Source organism: Triturus cristatus, chromosome 3_2 (genome assembly GCF_964204655.1).
Source record: "Triturus cristatus chromosome 3_2, aTriCri1.1, whole genome shotgun sequence".
In the NCBI taxonomy this organism is placed as follows: Eukaryota; Metazoa; Chordata; class Amphibia; order Caudata; family Salamandridae; genus Triturus; species Triturus cristatus.
Window position 1 is genome coordinate 197,252,426 of NC_140584.1, and position 22,480 is coordinate 197,274,905.

The following is a 22,480-nucleotide window of genomic DNA, read 5'->3' on the forward strand; positions in this document are numbered from 1 at the left end:
GCCAAAAGGCGCGATAGAAGAATACCGGCAGCCCATCCGGGCCTGGTGCCTTACCCAGCGGAAGATCACTCAAAGCGCCGGCCATTTCTGCCGAGGTGATGGGGGCTTCCAGAAGCTCAGACTGACTCGCGCTCAAAGGATCCCAGACACAGGCGCCCATGGTAGACGAGATCAAATCCGCCCTCGGCGGGTCGGCGGTATACAAGGTCGCGTAGAAGTCCTGAAATTCCTGTAACTTATCCGATTCCGTGACCGCCCACGACCCGTCCACCCTTTGCAGCTTCGCGATATGGGCCTTCGCCGCCCGCGTACACAAGCGTCGTGCCACAACCGTACCCACCTTATCCCCCCCGGCGTAGTATCGCTGCTTAAGTGCCAGTAAGGCACGCTCCGCCTTATTCGTCCGATGCGCCCGGAGCTGGACGCGAAGGATCGCCAGACGTCGTTTATGCGCCGCCAGTGGCCGCTCTTGGTCCATTTTTTTAAGCGTCTGGACCTCCAGCGTAAGCTTGGTCTCATAGAGCAGCGCCTCCCGCACCCTCGCAGCAGCAATGGCAGTGAGGGTACCCCTAATGTTAGCCTTGAATGCGTCCCACAGGGGTGGAAGGGGGGTCCCCGGGAGATCATTCGCCTCAAAGTATGCCAGAATGGCCGCCTGTATTTCCTCCTTGTCCACCGGGTCCCGAAGGACGTGATCCGGAAACCGCCACCGACAGGAGCGCGGAGGACCATTATGGCGCTTGCGTAAACACAGTTCCATGTGGGCATGATCAGATATGGCGATGGTAGAATGTGCTGCCGCAACCACATCCCTAAGCAGGGCATGAGAGACCAGCAGCAAGTCGATACGAGAGTAGGAGCGATGCGCATGTGAATAGTACGTGTAATCGCGCCGGCCCGGTGAGTGGTAGCGCCAGACATCCACCAGGTTCAAAGCACCAAAGGCGCCTTTTACCGCCGCAGACATGGCCCCCACCCCGTGAAAGGCCCCCCCACAGCGATCGAGCTCCGCGTCCCACACCAAGTTAAAATCACCGCCCACTACGAGGTCCGTGTTCACCGGCTCAAGGTGTTCCCTGATTAGCCTGCGCAAAAAGGCATCCTGACCCTGATTGGGAGCATAGAGGTTGCATAAGGTAAGTGCGCGATGACCCCTCCTGACCTCAACCTGCAAAAAACGTCCCTCGCCGTCCCTGATCACTTTGGTAGCACCCGGGGTGATTCCCGCCCTGCAGAGGATAGCCACCCCCGACGTCTTGAAGAAGCCGAGGCCCAGAACTGCCGAGGGAAGCGGGGGTGAGCCATGCGGGTGACATCAGCCCTAAGGAGGTGGGTCTCCTGGAGAAGAATTATGTCAGGGTTCTGGAGCAGCAGGTACCGCCAGATTTGGCGGCGCTTGTTGGGTGAGTTGAGCCCCTTCACGTTAAGAGAGAATTTTCCAGCAAGGGTCAGAAGTCATAGTTCCAAGGCCACAGGGGAAGCCGCATGCTCTCCTACCGTCCAGGCGCTAGCCTGGCCCCCCCGCCGAAAGGGTACCAAAGGGAAGGGAAGGAAGGGGGAGGAAAGGGGCCAAAGGAAACAATGTAAACTCGTAGACGGCCAACATGGCCAACTTATCCTATTCCAGTCCAGGGAGAAGCCAGGCACTACGGCACAAGCTGTCCCGGAGATGTCACTCTCCCATGGATAGGCGTGGGGGTTCGTCATCGCCTGACCAGGAGACCAAATCACAAGGGCCCGCTCCGGGCCGCCGCCTCCTCATGAAAGATGAAGTTCCAGCATCAGGCAAAAGCTCGCAGTCAGCTGAAGCGCCAAGGGCAGGCAAGCAGAATCCTCCTGATGGGCCACAGGCCGATCCGACAGAGAGTCCACTCAACACTAAGACTGACTTCAACAAGGGGTGTCCCCCCTCTGAGGGGAGATGCTTGTGAGCTCGACAGCGACGGGCCCCCCTCCAGGGACTGCTTTCGTGCGGGTCATGTCGTGAATGCTGCAGGGTTGTTCCCCTCGCGCAGGCGGCTGCAGCACCCCGCACCCCAGAGTCCACGCTGACGCCTCAAGGCACGGGCCCGCCAGAGGAGCCCCCGAGTCCTGCGTCCACGTTCAGGGGCCCACCACACCCCAAGGCGGCCCCCGGACCAGACCCGGCCCCGTCAGTACTCGGGGAGGTTGCAAGCACCCCCAGAGGGACTCCCTCCGCAGCGGGTGGTGTCGTCTTTCAGCGCTTCCCCCGGCTTTCCAAGGGCTCCCGCCCTGTGCTGACCGGTCCCCAGGGGCTGAGCAGGCGGGGCAGAAGCGCGCGAGTGCGTTCCGGGGCCCAAAGCCCCCAGCAGTCTCCACTAGCGGGGTGATCAGTAGGTCCCGCGCGACAGGGGGGCAGGCCCACACTCCGCAGCAGAGGGCACCCGCAGGGATCCTCCGGGCCAGTCGCCCCGCAAATCCAGGGCCCAAGGGCACGGCCCGTAGGTCACCACCAGCCAGTCCTGGGGCCCCTCACCTCATCCGCCGGGACTCGCCTGAAGCCTCCCCCGGCGCCGTCCTCGCCACCAGGCGCCAGCCGCGACCAGCACTCAAGATGGCGGCCAGCCTCTCCGCCCCCGGCACCAGGCACTCAGGATCCAGCCGGGAAGCGCCACGCGTGGACCGCCGTCCGGTGCTTCCGCCGCCGCCACACAGTCACTTCGCTGTCCCCTACCGGTACGTAGTGCCTCAGGCAGCCGCTTCCGTCTCCCGGTCTCCTCCGCTCGCCGGGGCCTCTGCCAGTGGGAAATGGCGGCCGCCGCCCCGGCCCGACGTCCCCGAGGTCCACGGTCCCTGTAGCCCAAGGTACGCTGTAGGTCTGGGCCGTCCCGGCCTCCCCGGCTCACCAGGCGACTCCGGCTCGGCCCACGCGGCTGCGAGGTCTCCCTGGCGCGGTGGGGACAGGCGCTCGGGCGGCAGGCAAAATGGCGGGCAGCACAGCAATCTCCAGTCTCCCCGCGGCCTTCTAAGCCGTTGGCCCCAGTCACCGGACGTCAAGCAGCTCTCAGCGGGCGCCCCCCGCACTCCGCCGCCCGTGGGTGCCGATTCAAGCCCTGCCTCAGTCGCTACTCCGCAGTTGCAGGCATTAAAACACAGCGACAGCCCGGAGCAGAAGCAGCGTGCGTCTCACTCCATGCCCGGCGAGACCACGCCCCCCCATTAGATACATTTTAATCACTTTTCTGCCACCTAAATTCTGTGACAAGAGCATGGGGACCTCGATTCATGGGAAACACAAGAGATCTGACGTTTGCTGAGGATTGTTGATCTCCAGTCCATGGGATAAAAATGGCCTTACCTTCAGTGTTTAGGGTAGTATATAACTCACAGAAAGTGCTAGAACATGCTTGTCCAACCTTTTTACGTGGAGGGCTAGGTGACAATTTGTTTGCATTGGAAATGTTCTGCCTGGCTTCAGCCTTTCTATCCGTATAATATTAGGAAAACTCATAAGGATCACTAGAGTGGATTTAAACATGGTCAGGCAAAATGGTACCAACTGCAGAGATTGGATTTTGGTAAGTAATACCATACTCTTCCCAATACTGGTGTCCTCAGACGTCAACAGCCTTGTGTCTTGCCATTATTTGTCCGCAAATCTGTATAAGGGGATGCTTTATGATGTTGTGAGCGCCTTAACATTCTGACATCATTAGATTCTTACTGACATGAACATGAAACTATTTTCATATCTTTGGGTGCGTATTTTAAATGTGAATTATTGAGTGTGTTTAACGTTTGCTAGTCCGTCATGATCACAGCAAAACTGACAAACTTCTTAAGACACGATTAAAAATGTTCTTTCTTGCACTGATTCGGAATCATAGGGACGTTAAAACATACTTGTTGGGAATCAGGACCATGTGTAAACCGCCATCTTGGAAATCATGTTCTTGCATTAGAAACGGGTAAGGTTCGCCCCAATACATTTTCTGTTTTTTCTTTCTTTAGGGTGAATTTGTAGAGGATGGCACAGAGACACATTTCAGCATTGGAAATCACGACTGTTGCATTAAAGCCGTTAGCAGCGGAAAACGAAGAGAAGGAATCATTCACACACTCATTGTGGATGACAAGGAGATTCCAGAAACCGCCGAATAGCTCTTTTTATGTACTTTCTAGGGGGGGGAAACAATTGTTAATATTTATTCGAATTAATGTACTTATGATTAGCCTTCACCTACAATTCAGTCATGTTTTTATTTTCTAGATCAATGAGCCAATAAAATACCTTTTTTAAAATAATCCAGTTTGATATTTCATTGGATTACATAGAGTATTGTGTAACGTGCATGTAAAAATGTATCACATATAAACAGTTAAGATACAAATGGTACTTACCATGTAACCACCTGTTTATAGTGTGTAGTGCTGTAAATTCAAATGCTCTGCATACCAACTTTTACCATCTAGTGTTGGGCCCAGATGTTTGCAACAGTTTTTCTTCTAAAAACTTTGAGTCACATGACCTGTTGTGGATCGTCCGTTAATCCAGAATGTACCAGTACATGGGCTCCACCTCAGATTGCTATCCACTCAGCGGGTGAATACTGGAAGTGGAATGTTGTGTAGTGTTGAAGAGAGAGTGCGTTGTGTTTAATAAAGTGAATAAATGAAGAGGCATAGAATATCTGTAATCGTCACTGGCTTACGGGAAGAGGGTAGGTGAAAATGAATCTACAGCACTACATACTACGAACGGATAGTTACAAGGTACGTAACATTTTCCGTTCATAACACGTGTGGCTGTAGATAGACATGCTTAGCATAGACTACAAAGCAGTCCCTCTCCAAAGTGGTGGCTAGCAAGCAGATGATGCAGATGTTTTTTGAGAGTGTTCTCAATACCATCTGGCCAAGTAAAACTGCTTGACATGCTAAAACATCCACACAGTAGTGCTTGGTAAAGGCATGTGGTTGACCAAGTAGGAGCCTTGTAGATATCCAGCAGTGGGATGCTACCTAAAAAGGTAAATGTGACTCCCTTTTTATGTGTAGAGTGTGTTCTTGGAGGCACAAGAAGAGTGTGCTTGGCTTTAGCACAGAATGATTATTTTTAACTATCTACCTAGCAATGCCAGCTTTAGAGATGACACACCCCTTATGGGGTTTGGTGGAGGCTATGATAAGATTAGCTTTTTCTTAACATCCAGAGTGTGAAATGCCCTGTCAGCTACAGATTCTTATTGTGGGAAAAAACAGGTAGCGCAATAGTTTGATTCATATGGAATGATGAGACCACCTTGGGCGGACAATTTAGGGTTGGTACGAAAAACTACCCTGTCCTTATAAACCTGAATCAATGGTTCATGTATTGTAAAGGCTTGAAGTTCACTAATACATCTGAGGGAGGTGATTGCTACAAGAACTGTATATCACAAGTGTGCTGAGGCTCGAAGGGAAGGCCAATAAGTTATATGAGAACTACAAGGTACTAGACAGACACAGGAGGTGTCTTTGGGGGATTTACACTCTTTAAATCGACTATGAAAACTTTAGTTACAGGAACCCTAGAAATAGATGAATGAAGTCTGTTTTGAAGGTACATTGTGACTGCTGATAAGTATAAGCATATGGAAGTGTAAGCAAGACCTGCCTTGCAAAGGGGTAGAAGGTAGGAAGCAAGCTCCTGTAAAGGGGCAGTAACAAGATCTAATTGTTTAGAAATACAGTAGTGCATGAACATGTTCCACATATCTATGTGGCAGGTGCCGAGTAGTGGGTTTTCTCCTCCCATAGGACAGCCATGAATTCCTCTGGGAGGTTAATTAAACTCTAGGAACTCAAGTGCCAGATGGAGCTATTTGGACCTGGGTGTCTGATCTGACCTCCGTGCCGAGTGAGAAGGTCCGCTCTGATTGGGAGCTTCTTGTGGGAACTGGTTGACATTTTGAGGAGAATTGATTATCTGGTTGTTTTCCCCAGGTTGGTGCTACTAGAATGAGGGTTGTCACGCTTGTCTCATCTTCCTCACCACATTTGGGATGGGAGGAAAATGTGAACCCTGACTTGTTCATTCATAATGCGTTGAAGCTTTGGCATTTTGTTTTGGGAATGGTGAACAGGTCTATTGTTGGAGTGTCCTGGCGTGGGAAGCAGCTGTGGAGGACTTGTGGCAGGATGCACATGTGGACCTGTGAATGCATCCTGCAAAGCAGGTCCACAAGATTGTTCTTCACTCCGGGCAGGGGCTTCCCCAACAGGTGAATGTTGGTAAGAGTTGCCCAATACCAGATATCCTGTGCCAGTTGAGAAAGCTGGTGGAGTGGGTGCCCCCTGCTTCTGGATGTAGAACATGGCTGTCATGTCTGTTTTTATGAGTACTATTTTCTTCTCAGAAATACTTTGAGGCTAGACTGATGGCTAAAAGCTGCAGGTAGTTGATGTGATGGTCCTAGTGCTAAGAAGCCCAAGAGCCTTGAATTGTCATCTGGTGAAGGTGAGCTCCCCACCGCACAAGAAACACCGGTGGTGATGGTCACATGTGTAAGGGTGTCTAGGAAGGGCCTGCTAGCAAAATGTTGTTGCTGTTCCATCGCATGAGAGAACGCTGGACCCTGATCATTACCAACACTAGATCCTCCCAATCCCCTTCCGCTTGCGACCACTGCCATGAGAGGCACTCTTGTAATGGGTGCACATGTAATCTGGCCTGTGGTACATTCGCTGTGATCAAAGCCATCATTCCCAACAGTTTCAGTGCAATGAAGACAGTGATGGGATGGTGTGTCTGAAAAAGAAGCAGAAGCTGCTGGAATGCCATCACCCTTTGTTGGTTAGGGTATGCTTTTCATGTTCTGCATTTAGAATGGAACTGAGGAAGGGCTGAATTAGTTGCGGCTTAAGATGCAACATTTTTGCATTGATGGTGAAACCCAAGTTGTGAAGTAGACACCCTTAACTGAGTATGTGCTAGACGTTGTTTGCTACTGCTCTTTATCAGCTAGCCATCTACATATGGAAACACATGAATGGCGCTTCTGCACAGATAGGCTGCTGAGAACGCTAGATACTTTGTAAACACCTCTGGAGCTGTAGTAACTCGGAAGGGCATCACCTTGACTGGTAGCATTTTCCACTTACTGCAAAACGAAGGTACTGGGTGTGCAATGGGTGTTTAGGAATGTGAAAGTATGCATCTTTCAGATACTGTGCAGACATGAAGTTGCCTTGCATAGCAGCAGGATGACACCTTGTAAGGTGACTATGTGAAATTATTTCTGCCCATTTCTTCTATAGGCCCCTGTTTGAAATGACTGAGGCGCTTGGGAGTCGGGAAAGAGATGTTGGTGTTGCTGATACGGGATCTCTACTCTGAGTACCCTTTCTTGTTACCAGACACTGGAGACCACGCAAAGACTTAGCTATGTCTGCATCCTTTTTCATTTTCTCAAGCATCTGTTCGACATGAGAGCTGAACAAATGCTCTCCATCAAACGGTACATTCAAGAGCTGCTGTTGTACCTCAGGTCTAAACCTCGGGAACCTAAGCCTGACATGGCTACGAAGACAAAAGCTAGTGTTGATCCCTCTTGCTGCTGTGTCTTCCACATCTAGGGTACAATGAATATTAGGATTGCTAATTGTTTTGCTCTTGACGACTAGCTCATCATCTTTTGCTGTGATCCTCCAGTAGCTACTTTATGAGCTCCTTCATCTCCTCCCAATGGCAATGATCGTACCTGGAGAGGAGGCCCATCAAAATGGCAGTTCACAATTGTGTGGCTGCCCCCATGTGCTACCCCCATCCCTGCAGCATAAATCTTTTTGGACTCTTTAACAGGAGAATCCCCTGTGGCCTGTGTAGAAGCTGTCTCGATGGCAGTGTGCATCACCGGGGAATCCAGGACAATGTGTCCACAAATGTAAGCCCGATCTTATGGGGCAGGCTTATATTTCTTTTCTATGTAGGGAGCCACCACCCTGGCCATACATGGGTCCTTAAATATATCACTGGTTGACTCGAACACACCCTTCAACATGGGAAATCCTCGAATGAACTCCTCTTTATTTGACGTTTCCACAAGGAAGTCTTCCTCATCTTCCACAAGATGGATCTTGACATGATAGCATTAGGCAGCCGGTTGTAATGCAAGACATGCAGTAGTATAGCAGGATATTGCTTAAGATGATGGTCATCCTGTGGATCTACTACAAAATCCTACCAGGGATCGCCTGGCTCCAGAGGCCTAAAGAGCTGCTCATAGGGGCACTGTGGGTAGTAAGGACTATCTGGGTTACAGTCAGGATCCTGTATGTCAGGTGACTTAAGAGTTTTTTTGTTTTTATCCAGGACATCTACCAGCTGTCCGAAGTTCTACCGCTCTGAGTTGTCCGACCTCTGAGGGGTTTTCGGGCGCCCACTTCGGTGCTAATTTGTGGTGAATCTTCAGCATTGACTTTGGCCGAAAGTGGGGCTTGACAACATCTTGGGGCTAAGCTGGTGATGGCTTCGGCGCCACGTAAGGTTTTTCGCTACCTTGGCAATGAGTGGGCAATTAAGCAGGATTGGAGCTTTGCTCGACATCAAACCAACGTCAGAAGTCCAGGGTAGGCTGGCTGGAGGTGTGGTATCCTAAGGTTTATGCTTGTTTCGGCTGCATGCTTAACTCCTAGAAGAGCTGTGCTCTGCCACAGCCATTGGTTGTTTGGAGTCTCAAGACTGATCTTGAGGTGCAGCTGATGAGCATGTAACCCTTGTCTTTGGCCCAGCAGTCCATCCTGTAGTGCTGGTTCGAGGAGTTCTACTTCATCCCCAAGTCGGAGGCCTGGGAGTAAGTCTTCTTGCATTTGGTCCTGGGAAATGTGGGATGGGCCTGCCTCTTCCTCCTCGGTGCTGGGGATCTCCTAAGCCCAGAAAATGCCAGGCGTTCCTGATAACTTTAATCGCTGTACCTTGTAATGCATCCACCTTCTCTCCCTCCGGTACCTGAATGTTTTTCGCAGCGGAAGGCGAGGCAGGCTTTGCAGTATGTCTCTGAATGCTCTAGGAAGTGGCAGATGTTGCAGACCTCGTGTTGCTTGGCCCAGGGGTATTTTGCTTTGCACTTAAAACCGAAATGGAATGGAGTGCATTCTATAATGCGATCCTACATGCATTCTCAAGCAAAGCCGCAACCGACTCCAAAGGAAAAAGTGTCTTGAGGCCACGATGTATCTAGGTATGTCTGGCTTCAACTTTCGATTCCTGTTGGTACAAATGGAAGCTTTCTTGATACCCTATTGTTGCTTTCATCGTCTGAGTGTAAGAGTGACCTGCAGAACCTGAAACAGCACCAAGAAAAAAAAAAAATAATCCAGTGCATATTATGCTTTAACTTTGGAGCAGAGTTCCCGCATGTCTGACCCCAATGGCGGAAGAAAACAATCTGAAGTGGAGTCCATGTGCAAGTGTATTCTGGACTAATGGGAGTCACAACAGGTCTTGTGATTTAAACGTCTATGATGAAAAACAAGTTGCAAATGTCCTGGCCCGACACTAGTCGTCAGGAGTATGCAGACCTTATATATCTACAGCCCCACAAGCTCACAAACATATAGTTACGAGTAAAGTCTTTTATAATTGTAAAATACAGAATTAATGACAGTGTATTTGTGCATTGTCAAAATATAACGATACTTCCGTTTAAAATCTGTAGGCTGTACCCTTTTTTCATTGTTCAGACAGTTTTCAGTATAGAAGGTCTATGTATTACATTCTCACTCACATCTCATTACCCTCTCTCACATCTCATTACCTCTCTCAATCACTCTGTCAGGACTGTCTGGTTTACAGGACTATTAATGGTTTAAAAAGTAAGATTGCTATATTTGAAATGTTTTCAGAAACAAATTCCTAGACAACGTTGAGGGCTATTCATTTACCCCGTACTTAATATTATAACATTGTAGGGATGGTCAACCTATTCAACAGTATAGTACCTTGTGAAACCTTAAGAATTTTGAATTACACCAGATTAATTTGTAGCCCTGCGTTCTAAGCCACTTGAAACCTGATGTGTTAAATAACGGCGTGCAGAGAACTCCGCTCAGCCAGCGGAGTGTGCGGAGTTTTGCCTACTCCGCGCTCTGCAGAGAACGCGGAGTTTAGGCAAAACTCCGACTCCGCAGCTTAGCGGAGTTAGCCAGCCCTCCACCCGACAAAAAAGGCTCCATGCCTCCACGCCCCCTAATAAAAAATATTAAAACACAAATTTACAAAGAAAAAAGGCACTTACCTGTACTGTGGCGTCTCCGGGCTGCCCTCCTCCTCCTCGCCGTGGTCTCTCTCACGCAAACCCCTAAGTCGGACGTACGTCTTGCGAGATCAGCGCATGTTTTTTCCGAACTCCGTGTAGTGGCACTACGCCAGCTCCGCCCGGGGTTAGTGTTAAGCATGTTCATAACTGCTTTTCTGCACTTTTTGCCTGAAAACATTAAGGTAGTGCTGCTGTTGTGTGGGCATCCATAGCTGACAGAGCCCCCATGACAAATGTCTCACTTTAAGTGAGTCCTGAACTTTAAACAAACATCACATTGTATTCTGACTTGAGATTTTACTGGCAATGTTGTAACTATGGACTCAAAAACCCCAGCAGTAAAGTGCAGTTGGATAAATAGGCTGCATTAGCTAAAAGTACACACATAACAATGGGACACCTGGCAGCTATGAATTTTGTTATACGTGGAAAATCTTGTCATGTTTTCAGCACTATCATACGTGCACAGTGACGGGAGTCTTTTCACAAGTACCTGAGACAAGATCTTTCACTGAATGTTTAAAACCTAGGGCTTTTGGCAGGTGACCTGCTATCAGTACTGACTTGTTAGAAAAGGGGTCTTATGTATCCAAAGGTTTTACCCATTCTGTGTCTGTGGGTAAACATGCTAGTACATATTGGCCAATATTTTTATGAGCTAGCCATTTCACCAATCATTGAAAGAATTAAACATTGCCAAAAGTTTCTATATGATATTAACACTCCCAGATTCTTTAAAGTATATAAAATAATTCAATCAAATCTAAAATATGCTTCTAAACCCTGAATCTTTAATTCAAACTCGTTTCAAAACAACATAACTCAAGCAGAATAGTCTCCTTTATGTAAAATAAAGTTACATTGTGTTGGCCCCTTCAGAAAGAAATAAAAATGACTTGTTCTCTCTCACTTTCCTTTCTTTGAATAGCATATTAGTCTGTGGTTGTGCAAGTATTTATCAGTGTTTATATGTTTACACTGATGAGAACTGTTTCCCATTTGGTGGGTTTTTATCGGTTATTATAGCCTAAATAGCTGGTACTCTTAGTCCAATAACCACTGCTTCATGGCAAGCCATGGGATGGTTATTTGACCCCTCCCCATGGTATCAACAGAAACTGTGAGGTGGCAGGCGAACAAGTGTGAGGTCAGGGGATATGCGAACTGTGCACCCATGTCATTAAATCTTTAACACCACACCAACATGTCTTATATAGGCAAATTAAAAAACAACACCCTTTAAGTCATGGTGGCAGATTTACTAAAGTCTCACTCAATGCTGCAAGTAACCTAAGTTGTTGTGCTGCATGGGAGGGAGACAGGAGGACAGAGCTATATCTTTTTTTAAAGACAGATCTTCTTAGCATTTCTCTAATACAACATTGTCAAAAAACAATTTGCAACAGGAACAGCCATCTCCAACCATGTTGCAAGTAATGTAGGCAGGCACAAGCAGAAATGAAGAAAAAAACATTACATAATCACGCCTCAATCAGTCAGCAAAGCTAGAGTAAAAGTAAATAACTGAAAAAACAGCTCATGTGATGTTCAGGAAAAGGCAAAAGACCCCCTCACAAATCTTATTGAGCCCAATCAGTGTCAGACAGCGCTAACTCTACCAGGATGTGCTGTTGCTCGTTCGGTAGTGCTGGTGACCTCTGTGGCGGCCTAGCGCCATGCCCAAAGTCTGTGGGGGAGATTTCAAAACATTTTGCGCTGGGTTAGTGTCACAAAGGTGACACTTAACAACACAACATTTTGTTTGCTATTTACTTTCCAGCACAAAACATCACCCTCAAAGTAGCGCAAAGCGCGTGAGGCACTGCTTTGCGTTACTTAGCACCGAGGGGACGTTACATGGGTGGAACATGGGCGTTCCCATACAACTACCCATACCTTTTGATGCAAAACCATATTTAAAAAGATTTGTAGGCATGGTTTTGCGCCAAATGTTAACAACCCTTTAAAGGAGGCGCTAACAGGAGAAATGCTTTAATTTCTCTGTGCTTTTCCAACTTTGCATGTGTGCTGCACTGTGCAGCACGCATACAAAGTGGGAAAAGCATTCCATCGTGTCTAGGCATAGCATTTTGTACAAGAAGGGTACCATTCCTGTACAAAACGTATGCTAGACTCATGCACACACCCTCACGCTATGGCGCTAAGGTATTTGCATGGCGCACGGCTGTTGAAATCAGTTCCGGCTCCACGGAGAGGGAGGAGAGCCATATCTCTGTAGATTTGGTACTCTCCTGCTCCCTCTCTGTCGCGCAACGCAGCGCAGCCTGGCGGGAGCTGTGCTGCATTGTGTGCCTTTTTTTGTAAATCGCCCCCTCTGAATCATAGTGCAGTGAAATCTGCGTGATTCTAAAATAGGTTTTGAAGGGTACCCTTTGGTACAAAATACTAAGCCTAGATTTACTTTAACCACTTTACATATAGGCAGTACAGTACAACACGTGCAAAGTTAGAAAAATATGTGGAAAAGAAAACTTATCTCTTTCTTTGCACCTGTCTTGAGGAGGCGTATTATTTTGGCACAGAACTTAAATTTGCAACTGTTAGTAGATAAGGCTTTGCATTAAACAGCATGAGTGGATGTATGGAATGCTCCCTTGACGCAAAGTAACATAAAGCAGTGCTTTACTTTTAGGCAGCTTTCCACGAAAGAAATCAAAGAAATCCAAAATGATCACTTTTGCACCAGTTTAAATCACTTTTGGGTACTTTGCACTGTTGCTAAATCTGGCTTTGAATGGCGGCCAGGAACCGTATGAAAATCAGATCGCTGACGACCTGCCAGGGATAGGAAGCACTACATAAGTATAGCATCCAACCACCCAAGAAATAACTTTCGGCCTTATAAGGGTTAGGACAAGGACTACACAAATTATCAAAACATTACAACACACAAGGCCTGTGCCTCTTCCAACTCACCTTCAATTCAAAAGGAGCCAGCTGAATCAATGGACAGAAGTGGGGTCTTAGCTGTGCTGGGAAAGATGAGTGGGTCTTAGTAATCCAATACGAGCGTAATGGCTCAGATTTACCATGATTGTGTGTCAGGATTGCGTTACTTGTCTGGCACGGCCTGACGTAAATCATTTTTGGCATTTACTATGACACACAAAGCCACTTTGTATCACTTTCTGTGGTGAGTAAATACAAATGAATGCAAGGCAGTGAATATACTTTTTGTTGAGGAGATGGGTGGAGAATGGGAAATCCTATGCATTGGGGTTCCCTATAAACGTGTTGAAGTCATATCTGACTTCCTCTCAGATGCTTCCTTTCATCGGAGCTGTTCTGGACACATTGAAGTTTTGGGCCTATTCTTCCGAGCGGTGAATCGATGATATTCTGACTATGATACTGATGTTTCAGCCTCATTCCTGGATTTTTGGTGAGAATGACATTGATGTTGTTGGGCCTCATGGCCTTCGGCATCCTGCTTGAGACTCATGGCCGTTGGCATATGTGGGCTCTGCAGTGGAACTTTAAGTCCCAGTGGGGGCAGCATCTGCGAAATCTCTACGACATGGTCCAGATCTTGGAGGGGACTGCGAAAGGTCTGCAGTGGTGTAAAGAACCACAATTGGGTCAGGGGCAGACACCTCTACCTTCTCCAACCAGAGCTGACTGTGGTGGCAGATGCGTCACTTCAGGGATGGGGCAGCCATCTGGGAGAGGTGAAAATAAGAGGACCCTGGTTTCCTGCGGAGTCCAGGCTCCACATGAACCTGTTGAAGCTTTGGGAGATTTGCTTGCCAGTGAAAGCCTTTCTTCTCTTGATTAAGGGAAAGCTAGTGCAGGTTTTCAGACACCACCACCGCAATGTGGTACTGCAACAAACCGGACGCTTTGTCAAGAAGCTCTGCATCTCTGAACATGGCTGGAATGCCAGGGCAGACTAATTGAGCCTAAGATGCCTCGCAGACCACAAATGGCGTCTCCACCTGGAGGTGGTACGAGGCCTCTTTTCAGCAGTGGGGAGGGCATTGGTTAGATCTGATCGCCACCACCGAGAACATGCAATGTCTGCAGTATTGCGGGCAGGATTTTCCATGGGGGACTCTCGCTCGGACACGCTTTTCATCTCGAGTGGAGCTCCGGCCTCCGATACACCTTTCCGCCTACACCACTCCTGCCCGGAGTTCTCAAGAAGATCAGCAATGAATGGGCATGGGTTATTCTTGTGGCTCTAGATTGGACATGGAGAGTCTGGCGATCTGAGCTGTTGAGCATGACCATTGGCTCTCTAATCAGGCTGACTCTTCGAGAAAATCTTCTGCCGCAGCAACAGGAGAGGGTTTTGCACCCACACCTGCTCATCCTTCATCTTCATGCGTGGCAATTGAGCAGTATCAGTTGACAGCTTTTGACCTTCCTCCCGAAGTCTGTTATGTTATTCTGGCACCTAGGCATCCCTCTGCCAAGTGGGTATACGCCTGCCATTGGGATATGTGTGTGACAGGGTGTGATTTCACAACATCGACCCTCTTTCTGTAGTTCTCCTGCTTGCTCTATCGTTGGCTTAGCAGGGCTCTGCTCTAGGCACAGTTAAAGGTTATCACCAGCCTCCTGTATTCAAGTCACTTGCTGTGGCTTGAAGCATGTTTCCTCCGCCAGGCCAGTCATGATGCCGCAGTGGGATCTAAATCTTGTTCTCACCTTCTTAATGCGTGCACACTTTGAGCCTCGGTACAGTTGCCCTTTTGGGGTATTGACCATCAGAACAGCCTTTCTAGTGGCTATAACATCAGCCAAGAGGGTCAGCGAATTGCAGGCTCTCTCTGTGCACCCTTCCTAAACCACCTTCTACCCGGACAAGCTGTTCTTTAGGACATGTGCCTCATTCCTTCTGACGGTTGTGACTCCCTTCAATGTAGGCCACAATGTTCCCCTGCCAAGCTTTGCTTTGCCTCATCCCTCCAAAGTGGAGGAGAGACTCCGCCTGGACCCAAAAAGAGCGTTGTTGTACTCTATCTTGATCTCACAAAAGAGTTCCGGGTGGTTGATCAACTCTTCGTGGGGTACATAGGAGCTAAGAAAGGGAATGCTGTGCAGAAACAGACCATCTCAAGATGGATAGTGCTCTTCATCAAGATCTGCTACACATTGGCCAAGAAGCAACCCCCTGAAGGTTTGCCTGCTCATTCCATCAGAGCAAAGGCTGCAATAACTGCGTTATCCCATGGAGTCCCTGTCCTGGACATATGTCAGGTAGCAAATTGGGCATCTTTGCACACGTTTACCGAACACTACTGTCTCGACAGTCCTGTCCATTTCAACAGGCACTTCACCCGTTCGGTCCTGCAGGACATTCTGGTTTAAATTGTCTTCACAGACCCATCTGCAGGGAGGCATTCCTTGGGTATCTATTAAGGAACCTGTGGATAGAAGTCTTTATCAGATGAAGAAGTTACTTACCTTCAGTAACACCTTATCTGGTAGAGATTATACCTAGCCGCAAATTCCTTACGACCCTCCCATCCTCCCCACTCTGCGAACTGATTGCAGTGTAAGGGACACCCTTCTCTGGGTCTTAGTATTTCACACCAGTGGTCAGTTCTCATCGTGGCTCTGTACCCCTCGCATGGGAAGTCACAAAAGGAAAGGACGTCAGTGTGCCAGGGTGGTGCCTAGATAGGTATTGCTCACATCATTTCTGCCTAAGCAGAGCTGAACAACCCCATCTACCAACACGCAGACGTAGAGCTCAAAAAACGTCCGGTACCAGTCTGATGCCTGAGGAATATTCTATGGTAAGGAATCTGCGGCTAGATAGTCTCTACCTGATAAGGCGTAACCAAAGATAACTTGCTCGTCTCTTGCCAGGGCCATGTTACAGAAGAGGAGTGTGCTCATGTTCAGGGTCACGTCACCCCAGATAAGCAAGGAAACCAGCTAGGGAGTAAGTGTCAGAGATTCCCAAATAACCAGTGAGAGACTGTGTTCTATTCCCAATCATCATTCCCTAACCCTCAGACACTCCCAAATCGTGTCTAGCAATGTGCTCCATTGGCCACACATTCTCTCTGATACTGTTTGCGTTTATTGTGCCCATCGGAAAAAGCCCTGTCTTGGTGATGTAGGCCTGATGTAACAATTTCATCCGGGCATCTCTGAATCTAGCTCAGATAGCAACTTTTCCGGGATATTTACATGCCCACCCTTGAGTCTGCCCAGGTAGCTGTCCCACTTTTCCCTCAGTGTCTGCATGGGGGTTGACTATTATTGAGGAGTATGGAATAAATCTGAGATACTGCATGCATGTCAAGGGGGCCCCTAGGACCATGTATTCTAACAGATTCTCTTCTGCTATTTCTTGGGTCTGACCAATCCGGCGGGCCAGGGTCAACCTGACCTGTAAGTAGCGTAGGAATGGGCCCTCAGTCAAGTTGTAGCGCCTCTAATGTTCGTCTAAGGACAGACACCCCGCCTTACTCCTGACAACCCCAGTTTCAAGCTGCCTAATGTATCCCATTGTCTATATGCCATCACCAAGTGCATATCTGCCAGGGCCGTTGAGCCCCACATTGGTGTCCCTAGTGTCAGCTTATCTGTCCATCCCAATTTATGTAACGCCCTTCTCCAGGTCCGGATCATGGTGGCCATTGGTGCTGGAAGATCCACTGGTCTCTCGGTGCCATAGAACTAACTAACATAGCCACAAGGGTCGATAACCTGTCTGCCAGCCATCAGGAAAGGTTCCATCTGGCCTGCAAAGGACCAACTGCTTTCCACCAATGTTTGGTTCACCGAATAATACAGACGCGGATCAGGTAATGCAGTTCCCCCACCCATGGGCTTTCTAGTTAAGAGTGGTAAACGTTATCCTCTGCACCACCCATTCCAAATCAGAGATCTAATCTCGGCCTCCAACGATTTGAAGAAGTGATCAAGGACCTCAAACAGTGAGTTCTGCAGGACATAGAATTTGGGCAGATATATCATCTTGTATGGGGCGAACCTCTCTAGCAGTGAGAGGGGGAGTTAATGCCAGTGGCCGACATTCCCTTCGAAAGTCCACCAAAATAACTCCCAAATTTGTGTGGTGGAATCATTTGTAGTCTGCGGTTACATAGACACCCAGGTAAGTGAACCACTTTCCTCCAAACTCAGCAGGCCTTGCCACCCACCACTCGTTCTCCAGTTTGAGAGCAGATATGCAACTGATTTCTCCTAGTTGTTGTTAATGCCTGAAAAATGCCAAAAGACTCAAAGGATCTTGAGAATCCTTGGAAAAGACTGATCTGGGTCGGCAATATACAGTAGAGTTGAGATGGCACATGATGAAATCACGTTGTCAAAGACGCAGTCCCATCTCAATCCCCTTAACAGTATGCCCCTCTGTATTCAGCTCCCTAGTAGTTCCATTGCCATTGCGAACAGCAGCAGAGACAGGACAACCCCGATGTGTGCCCCTTCCTAGCTCTAATTCCTTGGATGGTGTGCCATTCATTAAGACTCTCGCTGAAGGTTTATGGTAAAAGAGATGGAAGGATTTCCTCTTCCCGAGACGCTGACAAGGCTCTGTCAAATTGGAGCTTAAAACAGCAAAACAGCTGAGAGCGGGGCATGAGGAGGGCAGCAAAGGCGACAAGCAAAGCGGAATGGCGGCGTGAGGGCCGCGGGAGGACAGCCGCAGGCAGGGGAAGAAGGGGGGAGGATACCTATGGACCAGCACCGGCGGCCAGCGAGGAGCGCGGGAGAGGACGCAGAGGGGGAGGCATTCCAGGAGAGGAGGTACTTAACAAGAGGGCCCCAAATATCGCGCGGCTGTCCAGTAGCTGGCGTAAGTTCCCGAAATTCTGAAAGAAGCGTCTGACTACGCGCAGCATCTTCGAGCCAAACACTTGCCTTGGGCGCGGGCTGCCGACCACAATGCATAGCAACTCTACAGGGTGCGAGGACGAGGAGCATAGCCGTGAGACCGCGGGTGGCATCAGGGCATTGTCTGACCAAGCCGAGTAGGCAGGTCAGGGGATCTGGCGAAACAGGTGAGGAGGTTATCTCGGTGATCATGGTGCACACGTTGCGCCAGTATGTGGAGACCAAAGGACATAGCCAAGCTAGATGAGAGAAGTCCATCGCAGGGGATAAGCACCTGAGACATCTATCACTAGGGAGGAGTCCCATTCTGAATAGCTAAGCAGGGTAACGGTACAGCCGGTGTAAATATTTAAAATGGATAAGGCGCAGGCGGTAATTGGGAGATAGGCGTTTAGTCTGCTTACAACAGTACAGCCAATCCTCTTGAGAAAGGGTAATGCCTAAGTCCTAGCTCCAAGCCAAGCGGGCGCGATCGGCAGAGATAGAAGAGGCCGCCAGCGTGGTGGCATAGAGCCTAGAGACCAGTCTTCGAGGAGATGGAGAAGTGTATGTCAGGTCGAGGGCAGCCATCGAAGGGGGGGGCTGTGGGAACGTGGAGGGAAGATCCCGACAAGACGCTCTGAGCTGATAATATAGCAATGTGTCCATAGGGCCAGACCCAGCCGGTAGCGAGAAAAAATTGTCACTGGGGTAGAGGTCAGAGAGGGTGATCAGACCCATGGCAGCCACCTACCTCGCCATTCCTGCCGTGTGCAGTGAGGGGAAAGCCGGGTGGTATGTGACAGGCATGGCACCGGCAGGGAGCAAGCCAGAGTACTTGCAAAGACCGTCCCAAGCCCAGCGCAGGGTTTCCACTGTGTCGATTTCTCCACGTGGTGGCTTGGCGGGGCCAAAGATTGCAGTCTTCCGAGGCAAGGGGGCAGCCAGGTCAGCTTCGACAGCCACGTGGGGCTGGAAAGGCATCGGATGAAGCCAGAAATGAAGGAAACTGGCCTGGGCACTGAGAGCGTATGATTTAAAATCCAGGGCACCCATCCCGCTGCACACAAGGGGAAGCGCTAGGATGTCATACGCGATTCTGGGCTGACGCCCGGCCCAAACAAGGGAGACGATGAGGGAATGGCGAGTGCGAAAAAAGTGAGCTGTGAGAGGGACGGGAACATTCAGAAACAAATACAGAAATTTCGGGAGCACCACCATCTTAGTGATGGCAATACGCCCGGCCAGGGATAGAGGTAGGTGCCGCCAAAGGGGAATCTTGTTTTCCAGTCAGTCAACCGCCCGGACAAAATTGGCCCTCCAAAGTTCATCCACATTCTGACTGAGCCTGACACCCAGGTATCTGGTGGGCCCTGAAGCCCATACGAAGGGGTAGTCGGGGGTGAAGGGGATAGAGGCATCCGTCAAGGGGAATAGAATAGACTTACTCCAATTAACCTGGATGCCGGACAGACCCCCGAACCGCACCACCTCACGGACCATGGTGTCTAGGTTCTCCTGTGGGTGGCGGACATAGAGCGTAATATCGTCCGCGTACCTTGAGATAACCAGGGCTCGGGCCGCGAAGCCTAGGCCCCTTTGAGTGTGGTGCTGGCGAGGGGCTCCATGGCCACAGCAAAAAGCATAGGCGAGAGTGGGCAGCCCTGCCTGGTGCCCCTCGAGACTCGGATGGGTTCTGAGATCTGACCATTGAGCCGGAGACGGGCGACTGGAGAGCGTAGAGGAGATGAACTTTGCGCAGAAAAACCGAGCTGCAGCCAAGACGGGGAATTAGATAAAAAAGGAAGGGCCATTCGAGAGTATCAAAGGCCTTGGTGGCATCTAATAGAGCCACCACAGCTGGTAGCGCAGGGTTGATCTGGTGGAGTACGGCAAAGATCATGCGGAGGTTATGCGACGTTGCGCGCCAGCGGGATAAATCCGGACTGGTCCGGGCGAGCAATCAGGGGCATGAGGGGCAGAAGGCGGGAGGCCAGAAGCTTGCGAAGATCTTATTGTTAGTATTAATAAGCGAAAGGGGGCGATATGAGTCCAGAAGTTCGGGGGGTTTGTCTGGTTTTAAAAGGAGCGTCAACAGGGCTTCACGAAGTGAGGGAGGGAAATGGCCTGATTCGAAGGAGTCGTTATACATGGTGGCAAGATGTGGGACGAGAACAGACGCAAATTTTTTATAAAAAGAGGCGGGCTGACCGTCAGAGCTACTGGGGCGGTCACCCTCGCCGTATCGACGCGCCCTCGCCTCCCTACCCAAAAATGAGAGCTCCCTGTCAGCTTCTTGTTCGAAATCGGAGAGTTTACCTCGGAGCTGTGCAAAAGTGTTGGGGTGGGGGCTAATCGAATGACAAGAATCAAGGGCCTTGATTTCTCCCTCCAGGCGCTCAAGAGTGCCACGGATAGAGCGCAGATGCACTCGCCCCCGAACCACAACCTTGAAGCTTGAAGCCCTCCCAGAGCGTGGAGGGGGAGTCCACCGAGCCAGCATTAAGTTCAAAATAGTTCTCTATTGCAGTTTAGATTTCGGCACGGAACACCGAGTCGCAGAGCGCGTTGGGGGCAGACACCAAGCAAACATTCTCCTCGGGGCATGCGGGAGGAGTAGACTGAGACTAACGGGTGCGTGGTCCGAAAGGGTGCGCACCATGTGCTCAACCAATGTAACCCAAGCATATGCATCGTGAGTGGTGATCCAAAGATCCAGGCGGGACCAGTAGCCAGAGGCGCCAGAGACGCAGGTGCTCTCGCGCATGTCAGGGTGTGCATGGCACCAGGCGTCCAACAGAGAGTTGTCGGCCAGGATGGAATGTAAGAGGGAGGTGGAGCGTGGGTGCAGAGCGCGGGGGCCAGAGCGGCAGAGGGTGTAATATTGATGTTGCCCCCCTATAGCAACACGGCGGGGCCCAGGGAGGATATATGTCGCCATATCTGCGCAAGGAAGTCGGGGTCATAAGCGTTAGGGCCATAAATCGCAGCAAGAATCATGGGCTGGGCTAGAAGGTTCCCAAGGAGAATAACGAAGCACCCCTCAGGATCCGTGATGGCCTTAATGGTGTGCCAGGGGAGCCCTCTACAGAAAAGGATAGACACCCCGCATGAGTAGCTGGAATAGAAGGAGGAGTGAATTTCGTCCCAGTGTCGAGAGTGGAGCCTGGAGGCGGTCGCGGGGAGCAGATGAGTTTCCTGGAGGAAACATATGTCACCTTTGTGGCGAATGAGGTAGGCGTGCACAAGACAGGCCTTGCGATAATCATTCAGGGTACAGACATTCCAAGTCCAGAGTGTAGTTGCTGTCATAGAGCTGTGCCAAGAAGGAGAATGCCGGATAGAGCCATGTGCAACATAGGAACCTGAGAGGTGCAAGATGAGATGTGTAGTACAGTGAGCAGTACATTTACAGTGCAGTACAAAAGAAAAATAAAGAGAACAACAACAGGCCTCGAAGGAGAGGCAACATCACCCAAAGACCAACTATCCCACCTCCCACACCAACCCCCCAATCAGGTTGAGAGACCAACCCCACCCGCCCAGGGAACCCACAACTGGGGAGGGAAAAAGCAATATGAGCACAGGGGGGAATCATCCCGTAGAGACGTGGCTCGGTGCAGCATACGCCCCTGCCACTAAGACAGGGTGGCCAAGCCGTGGGAAACAGCAGACTGCAGGGGAAGGGGACGGAGATTCGATAGAACTCTTCAAAATCCAGAATCAACCAGACTAGCAAATTACAAATACAATGCAATATAAGTGTCGGTGCTGCGTAGAGAAGAGGAGAAAAATGCAAGTCAATGGGGCACGGTATAGTGACAGAAGTCCCATCAGCAAGACAGGGTAGCCGAGTCCAAGAGCTGGGGAGCGTGAGGGCAGTCACCTTGAGTCAACTCAGGAACAATGAAATGACAACCAGAACAAGGTCCATGGCAGACAGTTTCGTGCAGCGGCACGCAGGAAGGCAGAGTAGGTAAGTAGAGGTTATACTCAGTCATTGTCGCTCAGATTGTTGGTTGCGGCCGCTTGGGAGCCGGAGGGAGTGGAGCGCCAAGATTTATCCAATTTCTTGGTGTAGGCCATCGCCGCTTTGGGTTCTAGAAAGGTGTGGACCTGCGAGCCGTGTCGGACGCGCAGCTTAGCTGGATATGCCAGAGAGTATGAGATGTCGTGCTGTAGCAGGAGACGTTTGGCCGGGAGAAATTGGCGGCGGGCAGCCTGAACCGCCAGAGTATAATCAGGGTAGGAGATCAAGTTTCCCTGATGACGAATTTCTCCTTTCTCCCTGGCAGCTCGAAAGACCGCGTCCCGGTCTCAGAAATTAAATAGTTTGGCAATGATAGGTCGAGCTGGAAGACCAGGAGCAGCCCGCGGACCCAGAGAGCGGTGGGCGTGCTCAATGA

The 22,480-nt window shown here is 49.9% G+C and overlaps 1 protein-coding gene across 1 annotated transcript in view; it reads left to right on the forward strand.

Moving 5' to 3' along the window:
* FAIM (Fas apoptotic inhibitory molecule) overlaps nucleotides 1–4,259 on the forward strand; it is a 108,916-nt gene extending 104,657 nt beyond the window's left edge. Inside the window, exon 5 of the mRNA XM_085647494.1 lies at nucleotides 3,973–4,259. Coding sequence (XP_085503620.1) covers nucleotides 3,973–4,122 — 150 coding nt within the window. The 3' untranslated portion in view covers nucleotides 4,123–4,259. The remainder of the gene's footprint in view (nucleotides 1–3,972) is intronic.
* Nucleotides 4,260–22,480: the final 18,221 nt, after the last annotated feature.